A 15,839-nucleotide genomic window follows, 5' to 3' on the forward strand; every position below is an offset into this window, starting at 1 on the left:
AAAGTCCCAGAGAGGGCCTGGCAGAGGACCCAGTCTCTCCCTATCCCACCTGCCCAGGTACCATCAGGCTCAGGGCATCTGCTTGAGACCAATTCCCCTCTTCCCGCCACTCCCCCACACCGCTGTGCTCTCACCTGCATCCCGATCACAGCGTAGATGAAGAAAAGCATCACAATCAGCAGCGCCACGTATGGCAGAGCCTGTCAGAAGGACCATGGCTTGTGTGAGACACCAGCCCAGGACCAGGGCAACCCAGAGACAGGGGCTGAGCTCTGGGGCTGCTGCATAAGGTCAGCATCTAGGTCCTCCTGTGGGGAGGGGACAGCATAGCTGCTCCTCTACCCACCCTCCCACTGGCCATTCTCTGTGGTTCTCACAGAGGTTCTAATGCCACCTTACCTGCTCCTCTACCCACCCTCCTGCTGGCTGCTCTCTGTGCTTCTCACAGAGGTTCTAATGCCACCTTACCTGCTCCTCTACCCACCCTCCCACTGGCCGCACTCTGTGGTTCTCACAGAGGTTCTAATGCCACCTTACCTGCTCCTCTACCCACCCTCCCACTGGCCGCTCTCTGTGGTTCTCACAGAGGTTCTAATGCCACCTCCCATGGGAGGACCCATCTCTGTGGCTGGAACAGAGGCTGAGCACACCCCAGGGCTGCCCAGGGCTGAGGGAGCTGTCCAGGTCAGGGCTGTGAGCTGATGCTGCAGCATGCCCTGAGGTACCCAGCTGGTGCAGAGCCCAGCCTTGCTGGGACCAGGGCAGATGGGTCCAGGGAGGTGCTGCCAGCACCCAGCCCAGCTCTGACACATAGTGCTGTCAGCCAGGGAGTCCCCTCCACCTTCCCACCCACATGGGCAATGCTCTCCTACAAACCACAAGCCCCCAGCCCAGCCTGCCAACACTGGAGCCTTCCTCCTGTGCCTGGCGAGGATGGGCTCCTCACCTCACCAGCCTGAGGGTCAGCCATTGCTGCCAGCCCTGGGCACATGTGTGCCTGGGAGGGGAGCACTGCTCCTCACAGACCTGGAAGGACTTGATGAATGTCCACAGGAGGGTCCTGACACCTTCACCACGGCTCAGCAGCTTCACCAGCCGCATGACCCGGAACAGCCGGAAGAAAGTGATGGAGACACGGGAGTTGTCGTCAGGGTCCTACAGGCAGAGCACAACAGCTGGAGGCAGCATGGGCTGAACCCCCAGGCTTTCAAAGGGAGGTTCAGGTCTTGGGGGGAGGAAGGGTAATGAGATCCCACTCCAGGCACCAGTCATGGCCCCCACAGTCTTTGTCTGCACAGGGGATCACACTGCAAAGGGGATGTGCTGGCACTTTTCCTCCCAGCCTTCCCAAGGATCTCATTTTCCCCAGCCCTAGTGACACACCTCTGACTCTGGGACACTGCAGGGATGAGGACATGCTGCCACAAGGGCTGTGAGAGCTGTGAGGGTCACAGGGCCACCAGGGATGGGCTCAGTCCCATCAGACTCTCACCCAGCATGTCCTGTATTTGTAGGGTGGGCACCAGGCACAGGGAGGGTTAATGACAGCTGTATAAACACAGAAGGGCTGTATTGAGAATGTCTCAACAGGATGTTGATGTACCTAAGGAGGGACTGAAGGCAGGTGGCTCTGGGGGGTGCTGCCCAGTGCCACCAGCACATGGGAGCCCACAGACAACCCCATTCCACATTTTCAGAGCTCCTACAGGAGCTCCTACGGGCTAACCCAGGACACCTCCACTGTGGTGGTCTCAGCCACCAGCGCAGGGCTTGGCCCACTCAGCCCCCCAGAACATTGGGCTGCAGTCACAGGACACAGCCAGCTCCAGGGAAAGCATGGCACAGGGGTTGCCCCTCCAGCCATTTCTCTGGCTAACAGTGCCAGAGGCTGCATCCCTTCAGGCCTTATGGACACAGGGTGATGGGCAGAAGAACCAAGGCCAGCTTTCCTGCCCTTCAGCTGGGGACACCTCTGCTGGGTGCTCTGATATGGCAGTCCCAGGGGGTGGGATGGTGAAGGGCAGGGTTGGGCCATCAGAAGGGCCCAGGAGGACTGGGGAACAGCCCAGCACCTTTCAGGGTTGGAAGGGCTGTCTGTGGATCTGGTGTGCTGCCCCAATTCCCTCCCAGCAAGGGTAGAGCTATTCCCCAGAGGGAACAGCTGGGTCTGGGGTGCCTCAGTGACATGCAGGACACATGCAAACACTGACAGCAAGGGCACGGGGTGCACAGCAGGCACATGCAGCTGGTATTTACAGTGCCATCACAGCCTCCACCAAGGCAGTACAGTCCACCACTGGGGGCAAGAATAGTCTGTCAAGAGAACAAGAGAGTCAGCAGAAATGAGCCAGGAAGGAAAAGGAGAAGGCAGGGAGAGACAGAGGGAGGGAGAGACAGAGGGAGGGAGGGACAGAGGGAGGGAGGGACAGAGGGAGGGAGGGACAGAGGCAGGGAGAGACAGAGGGAGGGAGAGACAGAGGGAGGGAGAGACAGGGAGGGAGAGACAGAGGGAGGGAAAGACAGAAGGAGGGAGAGACAGAGGGAGGGATGGGTAGTTGCACAAGAAGACACAGACACAGAAGAAAGTAAGATGGAAACTGGGGAGAAGAGGAAGGGTGTGCAGGAGAAGGGCAGGCAGAGCCCCACCATCCCTTGGGCTCAAGGACAAGGCGATAACCAGTTGATAATTGGTTGATAACCAGTCTGCCTGGCTTTCTGCACAATCAGTGGTGCTGTGACACACAGCACAGTTCCTGGGCCAGTCCCTGCCACCCCAATCAGGGCCTCAGGCTCTGCCTGAGGCACCAGCCCCACAGGTTATATATGCAGAGCTCCTGCAGTGGTGTCCAGAGTACACACAGGCACACAGATACACCATCAGTGTGTGTATGGACCTCTATGTAAGTGCCCAAAGAGTACACAAAGCAAATGCCTTGAAATCTGAAGCATCTGATCCTCCCCATGGGCCAGCGTGTCCTGTGGAGACAGGGAGCTGTAGGAACCCTTTTCCTCCCACCTGTGCTGATCTGAGGCTGGATGTGGGGTTGTCTGGCCAGGCATGGGCAGTGTGAGCAGGGCAGGGGCTGGCATGCAGCCCACTGCTCATGGTTTAGTCCTGAGTGACTGTGTTCCATAATATCCCAGTGCCTACAGATTCGAGGCCAGAGGGGATGGGGCAATGTGACATGGTGGCCAGCTGGGGACGTTTGAACAGTGCACATGCTCATGGCATGGGCTGATCCTGGCTTGTCCCTCCTCAGAACCAAGCAGAGCAGGGAGAGAAGATGACAGCAGCACCCTCAGAGCTGGACACCACCCCAGCACCCACACCCTGCCCCAAGGCAGGCGCTGCAGGGCAGTCTTGGGTGGGGACACCCTTGCCCCTGAGCCCCCTGACACTCACATCAATCTCACTGAGGATGACGTCGATGATGCTGCCAATCACTATGAGGAAGTCAAAGACATTCCAGGGGTCTCCAAAGTAGCCCTGTCAGGAAAGAGCCAGAGAAAAGGAATGAATATCCAAAGGTTTAAGCCAAGGAGGAGACAGATGCTGGAGCTCAGAGGAAGGGGTACCAGAAGGATCTTCAGTGACTCTGCCCCTCATGACAAGGGATGGTAGTCAGACCTTGCACCCTCTGCTCAGTTGTTTGGTCCTATCTTGCAATGGAGTGCAATGAGGAAGGTGGATCAGGCTGATTAGAGCTATGACCCCACCAGTGACATGACCCTGAAGATGGAAACAATGGCCAGCTGGACTGGGTCAGATTAGGTCAGCAAGAGTAGTTCTGACAAACAGCAGTCCTAGAAACTCCCAGGGCCTGCACATGGCGGGCCCTGAGGATCTCACAGGGAGAAGCTCTCTGGAGCTTCAAGGCTGGTGGTGTTCATACTTGAGAGATGCCAAAGGCAAGAAAAATGGACCCCCTGGCCCGCCTGAGACCCCTCCTGCCTTCCATGCTGACTGTGCCCTTCTCTCACCTTTGCTTTAAAGGCCATGAGCTTGAGGACCATCTCCAGGGTGAAGAGGATGGTGAAGGCCACATTGAGGATGTCTGAGACGTGGTTCATTTCTGCAGACTGGTTGTAATGCTGAGGATAAGGCAGAAGGAGCCATGTTAGCAAGTCCATCCTCCACTGTGAGCTCAGAGCTGTGTGCTGGATGCAGAGCCCTTTCCCACAGACAGGCCTATGGCTCAGCAAACAGGAAACTTTCCCCGTGCAGACCCTTCTCTGGGATCACATCCCACCAGTCCCACTTTGCCCCTGTCCCACCATGAGCAAATACCCCCTAACCAGAAGCTCTCTTGGGGGTTGCAGGGCTAAGCCAGCCCATCCACTGCCACACAAACCCTCCACCACCCCCTGTGGTGGGCACTGTGCCCTTTACCTGCATGCCCAGGCAGATGGTGTTCAGCAGGATCAGGAAGAACATGAGGTACTCAAAGTAGGAGGAGGTGACCACGTACCAGATCTGGTACTGGTAGGGGTTCTTGGGGATGTAGCGGCGCAGCGGGCGAGCCTTCAGCGCGTACTGCACACACTGGCGCTGGGGAGGGGAGGGAGGGCAGGGGTGAGCCCACCACAGGGCACATGGCAGTGTCCTTGGCATGGGCACAGCCTCAGCACCATCAGCAGCACTGCACAACCCCACAGGTCCAAGCTGGATGCCCCCTTCTCTTTCACCCCAGCCTCCTGGGTCAGGGACAGCAGAAGGTCATGTATCTACTGTGCTTCCTGCAAACACACCCCAGAGCACCCACCCACATGGGACAAGTTTCCGAAGTCACTTGTTGCCTCCAAAGATGGCCATGCTGCCCTTGGCCCAACCCCTTCAGTGTGCCTGCTTATCCCAGCACTTCCTCAAGGTCTCTCAGGACTGACCAAGAGCATCCTGAAGAGTCCACATGAACGAGGAGTGAGGTGGGTACAGAGCTGGGTGAGCAGCCTGTCCCTCCCCAACAGCCCAGGGCCATCTCTGCTGGGTTCCTGTGTGGATCACATCACCCCAGCACTCTAAGCTCAAACTGCCATGACAGCACTCCTGGGCCAGCAGCCACTCCTGTCCAGTGTCCCCCCAGCATGTCCCACATCCTTTGCTGGTGCCTCTGCTGCTTTCAGCCTTGCTGAAACAGCACAACAGCATCACAGAAGGGCTGGCAGCAGAAGGTGCCTCTGGAGATCGTCTAGTCACAGATCCCTGGAGCGTGCTGCCCAACACAGTTGGCTTTTGAATATCTTCAAAGATGGAGACCTCACAGCCTCTCTGGGCAACCTATTCCAGTGCCTGACCACCCCCACCATAAAAAAAGACCTTTTTTAACATTTAAATGGAATTTCTCATTTTCTTCACTTTGTGCCTTTTGTCCTGTCACTCACTGGGCACAGCTGCAAAGAGCCTGGCTCCATCTCCTCTACACCTTCCCATAAGGTATTTATATCCACAGGTAAGACCCCCATCAGCCTTCTCTTCTCAACACCAGGCTTGCCTCACAGCCTCTCCTTATATGACAGATGCTCCAGACCTTCAGTCACCTCAGTGGCCTTTTGCTGGACTCATTCCAGCACACCCACATTGCTTCTGTACTGGGGAACCCAGAACTGGGCACCACCCTCTGTATCAGCAGCTCACTCTGGGCACCCTCCCTGCCCAAGGAGCCTCACTGCCTGTTCTGGGCCCCTCTGCCCTTCCTTCAGAAAGCTTGTTTTGTGCCAGTCATGGGTCCAGCTGGCCCTGCCCCAGCAGCAAACAGACGTGGGGCAGGTTCCACACATCTGTGTCAGCAGTGCCACCACAAAGAAGGGCTGATTCAAACCAGCCAGCCCCAGCAGTGCCAGGTCCAGGGCTGGTCCTCCTTGTCCCGTCCCAGCTGTCCCATTACCTGGTTCTTGTCCAGTTCACAGTTCTTGTACTCATTCTCCCCCTGCTCCTGGAAGGTGACAATGACAAAGCCCACAAAGATGTTCATCATGAAGAAAGCAATGAGGATGATGTAGATGATGAAGAACATGGCAATCTGCACCCGGTAGTTGTAGATAGGCCCTGCATCCTCAGCATTGGTGTCAATGGCCATGTACAGCAGCCTGTGGGAGGGAAAGGGAGGCAACAGAGATCCTAATCAGGTGGGAAAGACCTCTTGAAGGTTATGGAGAGGTCTGGGGGCATCCTAAACCCAACAATGGTGGGACAGGGCTGCTGGAATAACCTGGGCAGCCCTTCTTTCTTTACCCTGGCCAAGGCCTGTGGCCATGCCCTGCTCCCAGCATGGACCTTCCCTTGGCACACACTCACTCTGGCCAGCCCTCGAAGGTGGAGACTGTGAAAAGTGACATCATGGCTGAGAAGACGTTGTTGAAGTGGAAACTGTTGTGCATCCAGAGACGGTCCTGGACCTCAATCTGCGTAGGGTCTGCATCCACATAGTTGATGAACTGTCCCCTGCAGCAGAAGGGACACAGTGCTCAACTGGCATGGCCCACCTCGGTGCACACACTGCACTGCTGGCCTGGGCCTCCTTAGCCCCTCACAGGGGAGCATGGCCTTGTGCCTGTTCCTGGTTTACCCCAGGGTGAGGGAGGACAGCATGAGACCTCAGCCCCACATTTTGGATGCAACATCAGGAACACAGGCAGCTTCCACTGCATCCCACCCAGCTCCCATCCCTGGCTGCTGCAGAGAACTCTCACCTGCATTCCTGCTCTGTCAGCTTGGATGGGTCTGTGCACCTGTAGAACTTGCCCTGCATTTAACAGAGACCAGAAGTCTCTTGTTACCAGAAGACCAGAAATGAGGTCTCACCAGAAGTCTGGTGTTGCTGTGACTTCAGGAGCCCTGGGGAGTTTTCACATTTTCCCAGCCCATGGTCAGTCCCTCCCGCACCTCCATGCACACTCTGGCCCTGGCCTCCCACCACCACTGGCCTCCCCACCCTGTCTGCCAACACAGCCCAGCTCACAGGGAGTTTCAGGGGCCAGGTCTGGGTGCCTGGCTCATCCCATCTGGGAGTCAACTATTTGGAAAATAGAGAAGGCAGCAGTAACCAGAGAAATAACTAAATGCAAAGGTATGCTGAGTGTGTTCAGCCTGCAGAGTGTCCTGAAAGCTCTCCCCATGTCAGCTGGGAATTTCAGCTCAGTTATTAGAACAAAGCTGAGCTCAGCCAGGGCCAGCTCTTCCTCTGAGTCACCGAGGCCCAGACAGCAGGACAAGTGCTGTGAAAAAGGAAACTGTTTGCATCCAAAGCATAGAGGAATCAGTCAGAAGCACTTGCTGCCTTAGAAAAAGCAAACTGAGGCATTAAATGAGGTGAGGCAGCTGCCCCCTTTACAGGTGCTGTCTGGATCTGACAGTACCCTGAGTGCTTTCTGCCCTCCCCTCACTGCAGACTCTTGTGGTGTAGTTGGGTCCCCTTACTGGTGGAAACCCAGCACTGGCAAGACACCATCCCCAAGGTGATGACAGGGACAACCTGTCCAGGATGTGCTCAAGCAGAAGGTGCCTCCTGCCCACCTGAGACACCACTCACCTTGAAGAGCTGGACCCCGATGCAGGCAAACATGAACTGCAGCAATGTCATGACCACCACGATGTTACCAATAGTCTTGATGGCCACAAACACACACTGGACCACGTGCTGCAAAGGTGGAGGAGATGTCTGGGGCAAGCCCCTGGGTCCCACACCCTCCCACTACAGGGATGGGCCCCACGAAGAGTGGGAGCCTGCCAAGAGCAGAGGGATTGGGCAAACCCCTTCCACAGATGGGGAGTGGGAATTGGGAACAGGGATGGTGCCAGCCACAAAGCCTCCCAGGAGCACTGCCCCAGGCTGAGGTCCCCCAGTCCCAGCCTCCTGCTTACCTTCAGCCCCTTGGCCCTGTTAATGGCTCGCAGAGGCCTCAGCACCCTCAGCACCCGGAGGATCTTCACCACAGAGATGGTACTGGACCTGGGGAGGAAGGCACAGCTGAGATGGGACCATTTCCCCACCCAGGCCAAGCTGACACAGTCCCACCATGGAGCCAAAGAGGCCAAGATGGGGCCAGGGGTGAGGGGAAAGGGGCAGCAGAGTAAAGCAGATGTCACTATACCATCACCCCACATAAGGCCAAGGGACAGCAGCAGCTGGAGAAAGCAGCTCCAAACTGAATTTGTACCCAGATCTTTACCTTTGCCACTGGAGGAGTTTGCCTGCCTCCCAGCTGTCCATGCCCTGTCTCCCTAAGCATGATGTCATGAACACAACCCTTGGGCCAACTGTCCCTTCTCCACCCACCACCCCCAGGTGCCCTGCCAGTCTGAACAGACCAGTGCCCATTCCATGGCACATGGAGGTGCTTACTCGAATCTCATGGAGATAAGGGAGACAGCAACCACCAGTAAGTCAAGGATATTGAAGGAATTCCTGCAGAAGGAGCCTTTGTGCAGGAAAGCACCGTAGGTTGTCATCTGGGGAGCAGAAGCAGTTAGGAGAGAGGCTGGGCAGGGCTCAGGGGTATGGTCCCTCCTCAGCCCTGGGATGGACAAGGCACAAGGGGCTCCTCACAGCCCCATGGCTGGGGGACCCTGTCCTGATCAGACCTCTGCAGCCTGGCAGGAACTTGACTGTAGCTGGAAATCCTCTGTGTTGCACTGGCTGGAGACAAAACTCTGCCAGTCAGCCAGCAAGTTAAAGAGGAGAATGGCAAAGAGCCTTGGGTGGGGGCAACATGCAACAAGTAGCTTGGATCTGTTTTTCTCTGCAGATTCCTGCTGCTTTCTCTTTCTCAGAGTTTTTCCTAACAGCATGTCAGAATGAAAATGGTGGTGCCATGGCTGATCTGTCCCCATGTCACAGCACAGCTGACTTGGCTGCCTGACCTCACTGAGGGCACACATGGTCTCTGGGACAGGCCACACAGCACCCAGACTCCATGAATGAACTCTGGGGACACAAGGGTCAGCCAGCAATTTCTCCTCACTGGGACCTTCAGCTTGTGCCCAAAGTGCATGAGTGTCCATGGTCAGGACAGTCCAGACCCATTTTCTAGACTGTGCTCGTGGGGCAAAGGACTCACCTTCAAGATGATTTCAACTGTAAAGACAGAGGTGAAACCAATGTCAAAGTATCCAAGAATCTGGGGACAGAAGCACCAGAACTGGGTGAGATTTGGGTGACATGGAAATGCTCCAGTGTGTTCAAACACCTGGGAACTGTGGTTTTTCTTCCACATTGTGGACCAGGGACCCCATCTAGCTCAATAGAGTCTGCAAACCCAGTGCCAAGAACACTCCTGAACTTCCCCCAGCTTTACTGATTTTCTCCAGTGCATGATCCAACCTGCAGCTGGGACAAAGTTCTCCCTTTCCAGGTGAGTTAGGCTTGACCTGATTCACCTGAAAGCATGTGATACCCAAAAGCACTGCATGCCCTGGGAAGCTGTTGGATGTGAGATCCCCCAGACCCTGCCGGATGCATCTGTGCCTCATGGGGCTGGAGCTGTGGCTCCCACCACTGCATGCCAGCAGCATTCCAAGGTGCTGCTCACACCAGAGGTCGTTTGACACCTCACAGGACAACCCTATACCAACTAAGTCACCACAGTCTCAAAACAAGGTAATCTTACACACTCTCTCAGGTGGACCTCTTCACCCAGAAGTAAACTGAGACAGAGAGCAGTAAAAACTTGTCCCAGCTGCACCCTGGATGGAAAACACATCCAGCCTCTCCTGCCAGAGTGCACTGCCCTCCCAGAGGCAGGGTTGGAATCACGGCCACCTGCCCAGGGATGGCATCTGCAAAGTAAGTCCCTGCTTACTGGGCATCTGGGGGACTCCAGGAGGTCTTCCCCATCCATCCCAACCCTCTACATCCCCACAGGCACCATGAGGTCTTCCCCACCCATCCCAACCCTCCACATCCCCACAGGCACCTTGTTGCGGAATGACTCGGCCCGGATGGGATCCTCAGCTGCCAACGAGATGCTGCTGAGCAGGATGAAGAGCAGGATGAAATTGGTGAACCAGGTGGCATTGACAGTTCTGTGGCACAGCACCCGAAACCTGCCAAGGACAGAAATGCCATGAGATGCTGCAAGGGGCCAGATGGAGATCAGACAGGGCCATGGAAGCCTTGCAGAGGGATATAGTTAAACCCTGAGGACAGGAAGGTCCTCGGCATGGAGGGGTGTCTGTGCCAGTCCATGCACACAGAAGGCTTTTCCCCATCAGGTGGTCCCTTTAAGAGCTGGCAGTCACACACAGACAGGACCCCATGGGGAAGAGCTGGTGCCAGAGGCACCTGGACCAGGTCTGGTTCCACCAGGCAGGGAGAAGGGGCAGTGCCTACTTGTTGGTTGGGCTGAAGATGAAGAAGGAGCTGGCTTCAGGCATAGGCACAGCCTTCTCTTTCAGCTGTAGCTCTGCGAGGGGACGTGGCCGAGGACTCAGGGGGATTTCAGGCTCATCCTCCTCATCATCACCTGCAGGGTGGCCACGAGGAGGGAAAAAGAATCATCCAGAGAGGGAAGGGGAATATAACCTTATGGACAATCTTCAAATCTCATGATCTGATTTGGCATCTGTGCCAGAAGGAGCTCAGTACCCCAAGGCTGGCAAAGAGTCACCACACCCTTTGCCCCTCACATGCCATCCCTCTCCAGTGCCTCCTCAGGTTTCCTGCTGCCCTGCCAGGGACAAGCCTTACCTGGGAAGTCTGCAGAAGGGTAGGGGTCTTTGATCTCATTGACATTGGATTCAAATTCGTCCACTTTCAACTGAAACAAGGGAGAGACAGAGAAGAGGACATGCAGCTGCATGTGCAGTTGGCCAGACCCTCTCATCTTGGAAACCATGTGGGACAAGCAGAATCTTTGCCTTTGGCCCATACTGCAAAAATCATGTGGAGTGCTGGCCCAGGTTGGAGCCAAGTGAGGGCAAAAACCTCAGGGATGCTGCAATCAAAACAAACACCAAGAGGATGGGAAATGGGAACTTGTGCTGAGCAAGAGTGTGGGGCCGTTCAAATATACCAGGGGTGGGATAAGACATGGAGCAAATCCTGTGTGAGCTTCTATGGGGCATCTCTGGAAAGTGGATAGGGAAGTAGCTGCTGGTGAGATGCTTCTCAGAGGCAGCTCAGCCACAGTCAGCACAGCTGGACAGAGGTGTTTGCATATGGGGGGGGCTCGTGTGGACATAAGGGGGATCTGGGAGGCTTCTGAATTGTTCTGCTCCTCTCCACACTGGTGTGCACCAGCCCACCTCAGCCACTGACAGCTGGCTGTGGAAAGGAAATGAACAGGAGGAAAAGGACCCCCAGCAATGGAGCTGTTTCACCAGGCAACCTGTCCTGCCTGGGCCCAGAGAGCCCCAGTCTCCAAGAGCTCCCATTACCAGTGGATGTTAAGGAGAGGAGTGATCCTGGACAAAAGCTCAGACCCAGGCTGGCTCCAAGCCTTTGTCCAACCTGGCTAGCAGGAGGAAGAGCCTGGTCCCTCCCCAGGAGCTCTGCACAGCTCAGCCCTACCAGCACTGACCTTGGCTGTTGTGGGAATCCCTTCTCCCTTTGCTTTCTGCTCCAGCTTCTTTGCCAGCATCTGTTTCTCTTCTTCAGTCTTCTCTGGGTAACCTCTAAGGAGACAGGAGGGGAAGACCAGGAAGTGGACTCTGGGCAGGGTCCATGGGCATTGCCATTCTGCCCCCTCACCCCAAAGCACCAGGTTTGGGAGCTCCCATGGCCAGGGACAGCAGAGCTCACCTGGACATCTTCCGCCGTTTGCGTTCCTCTGCTTTGGCCTTCTGGGCTAAAGTCAGGCTCTCAGCCTCAGCCAGGTTATCAACTGCAATGGCCAGGAAGACATTGAGGAGGATATCTGGAGGAACAGTGCTAAGGACATGGACTTGGTTCCTGTCTGGAGGATGCGGCCAGAACTCTCCATGGTGCTCTGAGAAACCTTCCTGGAGCTGAGCCCTTGCAATAACCCTGGCTGGTGATCCCTAACCTGACCCATCCCTGTGAGCACTGAGCTGCCCTCACTCTGACTGAATCTCTGCCTGATGGGCATCTAGACCTCCTCCAGGTGTGCTTACCTCCACATCCCAGCCTTCAGTCACCACTAGTGCAAGCCCTGAAGCCCATGGTTTGTTCCACTGCTATTCAGAATCAAAAAGCTGAAGGCAAGCACTGAGATGCTGCCAGAAGCCTCTGCTTCTCCCCTTCCCAGTCCTGTGCAGCTGCTGCCATGGGCTGGGTGTAGGCATAGGATACAGTTCCCACAAACGAAGAGGATGATGAAGTAGATGCAGACCAGCATGCCAGGAAAGGATGGGCCTCCATAGGCCATGATCCCATCATACATGATTGAATTCCAGTCCTCTCCGGTCAAGATCTGGGAGCAGAGAAGTAATAGAGACTCAAGAGCCCCCACAGCAGAGCATGCAGTAGCTCACAGACCAATCCTGCCCTCCTGGCTGCAGTCCCAAACCCTCACACAGCCCCTCCAGTCCCACAGTCAAACCATTTTCCTCAGCCCCGAACCTGAACTACTGTTTGTCACCCCAGTTACATTTCCCTGCTCCTGCCTCAAAGCCACATCCCCCCCAGCTCCTGCCTGGAGATCCACACTCAGGTGAGACTCCCAACCCGCTGCCCTCCAGCCCTTCCCAAAGCCCCAAACCTGGAAGACACTGATGAGGGCCTGGGGGAAATTGTCGAAGGTGCTGCGCCGCACTTCCATGTCCTCGAAATCAAACTTGCCCCCAAAGAGCTGCATGCCCAGCAGGGCAAAAACAATGATGAAGAGGAAGAGGAGGAGGAGCAGAGAGGCAATGGAGCGGACAGAGTTGAGCAGGGAGGCCACCAGGTTGCTCAGTGATGTCCAGTACCTGGGGAGAGGAGAGACAGGAGTGTGTGGGAGGTGAAAGTGGAGAAGGCAGGACCAGGCAGGTACATGGAACAGACCACCTGGCTCAAGGTGATGTGCCAGCAGCCCAGCAAGGAGGACTCTGGACCGAGGCTGGGCCCTGGGACTGCTTCAGCCAGGTCTCAGGAGGGAGAAATAAGCTGCAGGCATGGTGTGACAGGCAAGATATAGATACACTGCTGCCTGGACAGGGCACCAGCAGGCAGGATGGGGAAAACGGGTGAACACACAGTGGGTTGGGGCCAGAAGGAGGAGCCAGGAGTCCTGGCCTGCAGCACCTCCATTTACAGCATCCCAGAACCCAGAGTGGGACCTCAGCTCTGTTCTCCTCGCCACTCCCAGACAAACCATGTCCCAGAGACAGAAATCCCCAGCTTGGCCTTGTCATAGAATCATAGAATGGATTGGGTTGGAAAAGACCTCCAAGATCATCAAGTCCAACCCTTGGGCCGACTCCAGTCCCTTTACTAGATCATGGCACTCAGTGCCACGGCCAAGCTCAGTTGAAAAACCTCCAGGGATGGGGAATCCACCCCATCTCTAGCAAGGCCATTCCAATGCCCAATTACTCTCTCTGTAAAGAATTTTTTTCTGAGATCTTGTTGCTCTACCCAGGAGCTACCAGCTCTGCTCAGTGCCACAGCCTTCCCTGGGGACAAGGCCAGTGATAACCGGGGACGGTGAGTGACACTTTGGGACCTTGAGCTGCCAGAACCCACAGAGCTCCCTCGCCAACCTGGTGATCTTGAAGATGCGGAGGAGCCGGATGCAGCGCAGCACGGAGATGCCAAGGGGGCACAGGGTGCCCAGCTCCACCAGGATGATCTCCAGGATCCCCGAGCACACCACGAAACAGTCGAAGCGGTTGAAGAGCGACATGAAGTACTGGCGCAGCCCCAGCGCGTACATCTTCAGCAGCATCTCGGCCACAAACAGGGCGAGCAGCAGCCGGTTGGAGTAGTCTGGGGGAGGAAAATCCAACCATCAGAGCTGGCACCTCAATCCCAGCACGGCAGGGCAGGCAGGGAAGGAGGATGGTGCTGCTGCTAATCACTGTCTGCCCACAGTGAGCTGCTGTTTTTGGGGAGCACATGGAGATGAGGAGAGGGGTGATGTGCAACTCCGTGCCTGTGTGTGTGAACAGGCAGCTGTGAGCCCATGCAGGGCAGGCAGGTGTGCTGGGTCTGAGCAGGTGTGGCTGAGCTCTGTGTGTGTGTGTGTGTGCACACCTGTACTCCACGTGCCTCTGTGTGTGGAGCTGCTGCCAGTCTGGCTGCAGGCAGAAATGTGTGTGGCTGCATAAAGTAAACAAAAAATAACATGAAGGGACACCACACACAGCCCAGTATGATCAAGTGAATGTCATTTATTACACACTGCACACGGTCTATATAGGGTTAAAGCTACATTCTATTGGCTAAACTGAACCTCACACCATCTAACTGCAACTCCTAATTGGTTATAGTCCATATCTCACAAGTCCAGAGTTTAGATGAGCTCACCCTGACTGTTTTCAGCAGGGTCTGGTGTGCTGTGAGAAACCTGAGGAATTCTCATGAGAAACCTCTGGGGAGTTGCTAAGAACTCCTAGGGAGTGATTTCTCCTCCAATGGTCTGCAGCAGCTGCAGCCTTGATTATTCTCAGCTGCTTTCAGTCTCATGGGGTCTCATAGAGATCTGAATTGCTCACCTTTGATTTTTCTGTACCTACAGCTACACTGCACGAGTGTGTGCCACGTGTGTTCATGTGCAGAGGTGTCACTGCACACACTCTGTGTGTGTTCACCAGGCAAGCTCATGTCCCCAGGAGCACACACACTGTGCATGTTCAGTGTGATCTGTGTGACAGGGCAGTGAGGGTGGTGTGACAGGACAGTGAGGGTGGTGTGACAGGGCAGTGAGGGTGGTGTGACAGGGCAGTGAGGGTGGTGTGACAGGGCAGTGAGGGTGGTGTGACAGGACAGTGAGGGTGGTGTGACAGGGCAGTGAGGGTGGTGTGACAGGGCAGTGAGGTGGTGTGACAGGGCAGTGAGGGTGGTGTGACAGGGCAGTGAGGGTGGTGTGACAGGGCAGTGAGGGTGGTGTGACAGGACAGTGAGGTGGTGTGACAGGGCAGTGAGGGTGGTGTGACAGGGCAGTGAGGGTGGTGTGACAGGGCAGTGAGGTGGTGTGACAGGGCAGTGAGGATGGTGTGACAGGGCAGTGAGGGTGGTGTGACAGGACAGTGAGGGTGGTGTGACAGGACAGTGAGGGTGGTGTGACAGGGCAGTGAGGGTGGTGTGACAGGGCAGTGAGGATGGTGTGACAGGACAGTGAGGGTGGTGTGACAGGACAGTGAGGATGGTGTGACAGGGCAGTGAGGATGCTGCACACACACTGTGGGCACGTTTTGTATTGTGGGGATGGTGTGTCTAACAGCCTCTGTGCCATGCCAGTGTGGCTGTGCACGCTCAGTAAAGAGTTCACACACGTCTCTGGGCAGCAGGGTATCCCAGGCACTCCCTCTGTCTCAGCCTTTTTGCTTACCTTGCACACGTGTCAACCATTCTGGCTGGAAGTGGTGCTCAGAGGCAATGGAGAGGGTGTTCAGTGCCACCATCAGGATGACGAGCCAGTAGAAGAACTTGGACTTCACCACATCCCTGCACTTCCTACGAAACATTCGGTTCCAACGCCTCCACTGACGGCTGGAGAAATAGCAAAGGATCAGCAAGGCCAGTGGGCCAGCCCCACATCCTTGGGCTGTATCTCTAGGGCAAATCCACCCCTGCTCCCTCCTCCAGGGGTCTTCTCTGAGAAGGGATGAGAACCATAACCTGCCCCTGGAACTCAGTGCGTTCACTCAGCAACTGCAGTTCATTCACACAAACACCTCCTGGCTTCCTTTTGGCCTTCAGCACCTCTGGTTGGGGGCTACAGGAACAGCTCCTAAACCACAC

The 15,839-nt window shown here is 55.9% G+C and overlaps 1 protein-coding gene across 1 annotated transcript in view; it reads right to left on the minus strand.

The window, feature by feature from the left end:
* CACNA1S (calcium voltage-gated channel subunit alpha1 S) overlaps positions 1-15,839 on the minus strand; it is a 37,786-nt gene that overhangs the window by 8,677 nt on the left and 13,270 nt on the right. Inside the window, exons 10-31 of the mRNA XM_071578858.1 lie at positions 15,427-15,587; positions 13,637-13,862; positions 12,655-12,862; positions 12,246-12,366; positions 11,736-11,850; positions 11,515-11,608; positions 10,683-10,752; positions 10,326-10,458; positions 9,910-10,039; positions 9,055-9,114; positions 8,340-8,446; positions 7,859-7,946; positions 7,527-7,634; positions 6,688-6,740; positions 6,293-6,439; positions 5,883-6,084; positions 4,391-4,549; positions 3,982-4,092; positions 3,404-3,487; positions 2,257-2,313; positions 1,027-1,155; positions 135-200 (exon numbers count right to left, since the gene is read on the minus strand). Coding sequence (XP_071434959.1) covers positions 135-200; positions 1,027-1,155; positions 2,257-2,313; positions 3,404-3,487; positions 3,982-4,092; positions 4,391-4,549; positions 5,883-6,084; positions 6,293-6,439; positions 6,688-6,740; positions 7,527-7,634; positions 7,859-7,946; positions 8,340-8,446; positions 9,055-9,114; positions 9,910-10,039; positions 10,326-10,458; positions 10,683-10,752; positions 11,515-11,608; positions 11,736-11,850; positions 12,246-12,366; positions 12,655-12,862; positions 13,637-13,862; positions 15,427-15,587 — 2,629 coding nt within the window. The remainder of the gene's footprint in view (positions 1-134; positions 201-1,026; positions 1,156-2,256; positions 2,314-3,403; positions 3,488-3,981; positions 4,093-4,390; positions 4,550-5,882; positions 6,085-6,292; positions 6,440-6,687; positions 6,741-7,526; positions 7,635-7,858; positions 7,947-8,339; positions 8,447-9,054; positions 9,115-9,909; positions 10,040-10,325; positions 10,459-10,682; positions 10,753-11,514; positions 11,609-11,735; positions 11,851-12,245; positions 12,367-12,654; positions 12,863-13,636; positions 13,863-15,426; positions 15,588-15,839) is intronic.

Source organism: Pithys albifrons, chromosome 28, assembly GCF_047495875.1.
Source record: "Pithys albifrons albifrons isolate INPA30051 chromosome 28, PitAlb_v1, whole genome shotgun sequence".
Taxonomy (NCBI): Eukaryota; Metazoa; Chordata; class Aves; order Passeriformes; family Thamnophilidae; genus Pithys; species Pithys albifrons.